The sequence below is a fragment of the Hibiscus syriacus genome, unplaced genomic scaffold (assembly GCF_006381635.1).
Source record: "Hibiscus syriacus cultivar Baekdansim isolate YM2019G1 unplaced genomic scaffold, ASM638163v2 tig00110044_pilon, whole genome shotgun sequence".
In the NCBI taxonomy this organism is placed as follows: domain Eukaryota; kingdom Viridiplantae; phylum Streptophyta; class Magnoliopsida; order Malvales; family Malvaceae; genus Hibiscus; species Hibiscus syriacus.
Window position 1 is genome coordinate 1708278 of NW_024062574.1, and position 5107 is coordinate 1713384.

At 36.2% G+C, this 5107-nt stretch overlaps 1 protein-coding gene and 1 pseudogene across 1 annotated transcript; one reads left to right on the top strand and one right to left on the bottom strand.

The window, feature by feature from the left end:
* LOC120213650 lies at positions 1–2164 on the bottom strand (annotated as a pseudogene).
* Positions 2165–2935: 771 nt separating this feature from the next.
* LOC120213843 (transmembrane emp24 domain-containing protein p24beta3-like) lies at positions 2936–4884 on the top strand. Its single transcript, XM_039211896.1, has 4 exons — positions 2936–3185; positions 3813–3999; positions 4094–4201; positions 4565–4884. Exons 1-4 carry the CDS (start codon positions 2976–2978, stop codon positions 4696–4698), a joined length of 639 nt encoding a protein of 212 aa, XP_039067827.1. The 5' UTR covers positions 2936–2975; the 3' UTR covers positions 4699–4884.
* Positions 4885–5107: the final 223 nt, after the last annotated feature.

Below are 5107 nucleotides of genomic sequence, written 5' to 3' on the forward strand. Positions count from 1 at the left end.
TCACTTCTCGGGTGTATTTGCCACCTTATAGCAATAATCAGCAAAAACATCATACTCACTGTCGCCACCAACTCCGTCGACCGGCACCGCATCCTGGATTTCTTTCGAATCATCTTGTGTCAGCTTCACGGCCAACGATCCGATGTTGCTTTTAAGGTTTTTAATCTTTGTTGTAGGTGTAAAAACACGATTCAAAACCCGTATCCATCACCGCACTCAAATTCGAATAACATACGGCTTACCGAACTTACCCGGGATCGGAATGATGTCTTCCCCTTGATGTAGTAGCCATGCCAGAGCTAACTGAGGAGGGCTGCATCCATGCTTTTTCGCCAAGTTTTCGATACGGGCGTATACGAGTCTGTTCTTCTCCAAATTATCCCCTGTGAATCTTGGATGGAATTTCTGTGATAAGAAGGATCAAATATGTAAGAAGTATAGTTTTTTTTATGAAAAGAAACTCTTATGGATTTGATGTACGAAGCTCTCCAAAGCTGCCTTCCCACCGAAGAAACCTCGACCGAGCGGACTATATGCTACTATCCCAATACCAAGCTCTCTGAGAAAGATGGACTCAGAATTGAGTATCGAACACGAAAAGTTGGAGTACCGAATATAACATCATAGCCAAATGCTAACAAACCTGCAGACCGGAATTATATCATCTTCGATCTCGCGAGACCAGAGGGAATACTCCATTTCCAGGGCCGATATCGGATGAACAGCATGAGCTCTTCTAATGGTGTCGACGCTAGGTTCAGATAGACCAATGTATTTGATCTTTCCCTCTTCCACAAGCTTCTTGAGCTCCCCCATCTGTCCCATTTCGAAATGCTTGATGCATCGAACAGAAGTCATTAACAAAAGAAGTGGTCTTTTAGATGATATGTGCTTACAGTTTCTTCTATCGGGACCGAAGTATCTACACGATGCTGGTAGTAAATATCGATATAGTCCACGCCGAGTCGCTCGAGGCTAGCTTCGCAGCATTTCCGCACGTATTCGGGGGTCCCTTTCACCCAAACTTAAATCCCGCTTTCCTAAAGATCCCAAATTTTGTTGCTAATTGTACTTTATCCCGCGGAAGCTGCTTCAAAGCCTGAGAAATGGGAAATACATATATGTATACGTATCAACATGTGTGTTCATGAACGAAGATGAGCTTCGAAACGAAACATCAACACACGAGAAGGATGAAACCACAGAATAACGATCGTAACATCGCATCGAGACTTGCATACCTTCCCAACCAAGATCTCATTATCATTAGGTTCATCGCCGTAAAGATCGGATGTGTCGAAGAATGTGATGCCCCTAGAAAAAACCTCCTTTATAAACGAACACCCTTCTTCATGGGACAGAGGAGCATTGTACAACCCGGAGAGGGATGCACAACCATATCCCAGTTTAGAGACCTGAAAATAGAGATATATAATAAGCTCTGTTACTCGAATTCGTGATTTCTCTCGAGTATTTGTATTCGATCAACACATTTTCGGAACAAAATTATATTGATACGCTTTTTGGTATCCGACACTAACTCGAGTCTAGATAACATAGAAGTTGTGATTGAATCATCAATTAATCCATATCTTCTTGTCCAGAAAATCATCCCTTGCCTACCCTTGTTTCCGAAATTCAAATGAACTCGAATCAAACTCGAAACTTAGCTCAGTTGGGTTAATGCTAACGAATCTAACAAATTTAGTGATTCAAATCGAATCCTGATATCTGTGGACAAAGCCTTCAAACTATCAAATAGTTTTGTTTGTTTGTGTTCGTTTATCATTGGAACGAACGAACACAAACAAACTCTATTCTTTAACGAACGAATAAAAAAATGATTTTTTTGTGTATGTTCGATTTATTTACAGATCTAGAGTTGTACGTTAATATGTAGATTTAGATATGATAATCATTTGAGATTTTTGAATCAGAGTATATCAATCTTATTAGCATGTTAACATATATCTCAGACTGCCACCAATTTTTTTAATAAAAAAGATGATTTTGAAATTTATGAATAATCGAGTGACAATTTTGTAACTTTCAATAGTTGAGATACTCAACGAAATAATATTTTATAGTTAAAAGATCGTCTTATAATTTTAATAGAAAAAAGAGTAAATAAAATAAATTGGTATAGTTGGGGTATTGTACCCATATATATAATAAATACATATATTTAATATATTAAAATATTTAATAATTTTAAATTCAGATAATAAACTAATGAGTTAACTATATGATTGATCATTTATGCTTGTATTTTGTTTATTTTTTTATTGATTTCAAAAAAACATAATATATGATCACTTTCATTTTTATTTAATTAAGACGTGGTCATCGTGAGTTAACTGTCGTTAACAGTTAACATATTAGATGATGTGTCAGTTAAATATTTTGAAATAATCACATATTCGATCATTGTTATTTGCATATTCTCTTAATTTAATCCTATATATCACAGTTAAAAGTAAGATTAAGTTGAGAGAATATACAAATAACAGGGACCAAATATGTGATTATAACAAATATTTAACTACACATCAACTAATATGTTATCTTTTAACGATGATTTACTCGTGGCGACCACATCTTAATTAAATAAAAACAAAAGTAATCATATCTTAATTAAACATAAATAAAAGTGACCATATATTATGTTTTTAAAATCATTGAAGAAAAATTGATAAATACAAAATATAAGTGATCCATCGTGTAGTTAACCCTAAACTAATAAAGTGGTTTTTCAATTTAGATGTCTTGTAAGAGATTATAATCAACCAAAATAACTATGAACCGACGTCGTATAAAACACGAGTCGTTCGGGTAATAAATGCAGTGATAAACTGACGAAGTCGTAGAACCTCTAAATCAAATCTCTAGAGATTTGACTGATTTGTTCAACTGTTACAGATACAAAATCAAATCGAGAGAGAGAGAGAGAGAATCCCAAATCTGAACTCTAAAGTATGGAGAAGATATGGGGAAAGACGTGGGCTTTGATGGCTTTGCTTCTTTTGAATTCGTTGTGTAACGTTTCGTCACTTTCGGTGACCGTAACCGACGTCGAATGCGTGTACGAATATGTGATTTACGAAGGAGACACGATTTCCGGCAACTTTGTCGCCGTTGACCACGACATTTTCTGGGGAGCCGACCACCCTGGCATCGATTTCACTGTAAGTTTATTATCCGATCTATAAGCTTGATGTCAGTTTTTTTGGGTGAATTTTGGGTTATATAGGCCAGTTATTCATATGCTATTTCACAAATGTTTAAGGACTCGGTGTTGACTTCCATTCACTGGAGGTTGGTTTTTAATGGTATTTTCTAATTATTATGTTTAATTCAATCCAGTAAAGATTTAGTTTTTGATGATATTTTGAGATATGTGATATAATTTCCTGAATGTTTCTGGGTGGTTTTGAATTGGGAAAATTTTGATCAATGGCCTATGGTTGTTTGGTATTAGAGTGGAAAGGGGTTTATTTTGTAGATCCATGCATTTTTTAATTGAATTGATTTGATCTGTAGGATCTGTTTCTGTTTAATTTTAGGCTTATGTCGATATTCGATAGATAGGCTGAATGCCGAATGCGACATAAATATTATACTAATACAGTAATACATGAACATATCAAAATCTATATCAATTAATAATGACATGGAAACTTACGTACACATCATATAAATACTCGGATTGCCATGTCTATTTATAGTGTTCTAGTAAGGAGTCTTTTATAATTATTGGTTTTGATTTTCCTTGAAGCAATACTATTGTCTGTCTAATCCCTTGCTTAATGCAGGTAACTTCTCCTGGAGGTAATACTGTTCACAGTTTGAAGGGGACATCCGGGGACAAGTTCGAATTCAAGGCTCCACGAAACGGAATGTACAAATTTTGTTTTCACAATCCCCACTCTACACCGGAGACCGTTTCTTTCTATATTCACATCGGCCATATTCCCACCGAGCACGATCTTGCCAAAGATGGTTTGCTATATTTTTTCTGTCCGGTTTGTTGGTGTAAACCACATGTTGTTTTCCTTTATGTTTGGTAATTTTTCTTTGGTTCTCTTTGTTTCAGAACATTTGAACCCAATTAGTGTTAAAATTGCTGAGTTGAGAGAGGCCTTGGAATCTGTCACAGCAGAACAAAAGTACTTGAAAGCCCGTGATACTCGGCATCGTCATAGTAAGTCGCTACAGTTTCCTGCTTTTTCCACTTTTTCCTTGAATCTATAAGGATTATTCGAATATTGATGTTATTTAGGCAGAATCATAATAGTTCCTGGGATCAAAGTTATGAATGTGTTGGACATGAAGTATACTTCATAACCAAATATGTGTTGGACAAAGTTATTATGACACCGGGCAGGGATGGACCGCCAGGGTGCTGTGGGGCTGATGCAGCCCCTAAATGTTTAGTATAACTCTTAAATCCCCACACCCCTGACATAGAATCTTGTGTTCGTCCCTGACTCAGGTAGAATAGCTAATAGATTATATACCGTTATGGGAAACTCTTTCTAATGGCTGTATACTGTCTGGATGGCAGCAAATGAGAGCACAAGAAAGCGAGTTATAGGATACGCAGTTGGGGAGTACATTCTGCTAACCCTAGTGAGTGCACTCCAAGTTATATATATCCGCCATCTCTTCAGCAAATCTGTTGCATACAACCGAGTTTGAGCTACTTGATGATGGCTGATTATTAGTTTCGTTTCTGTGTTTCATTAACCAGAGGATCATGGAGGGAGATTCACATAGATGAGTTTACGAAAGTTATGCAACCAAACATTTTGGTGTATGTGTTTATTGGAGTCTTGCATTTTAATTATTAGACTTTTGACATTTAGTGTTTTAAACTTCTATCAATTTGACCCCTTTTCTATATACTTTGAAATCACACTCGCCCATCGTCCATACCGATCCGATCGACACTAACAAATGATTCGGTCATCAACGACCTCTGTTTTACGTTCGTTGTTTTTCAAATTTATTTTTACTTATGAAAATAGTAGAAGTTTTTATCTTGTCTCGTAGAAATTTGTCTGGTCTAAAATATATATTCATGGAGCACTTCTATTCTCTCCAAGCT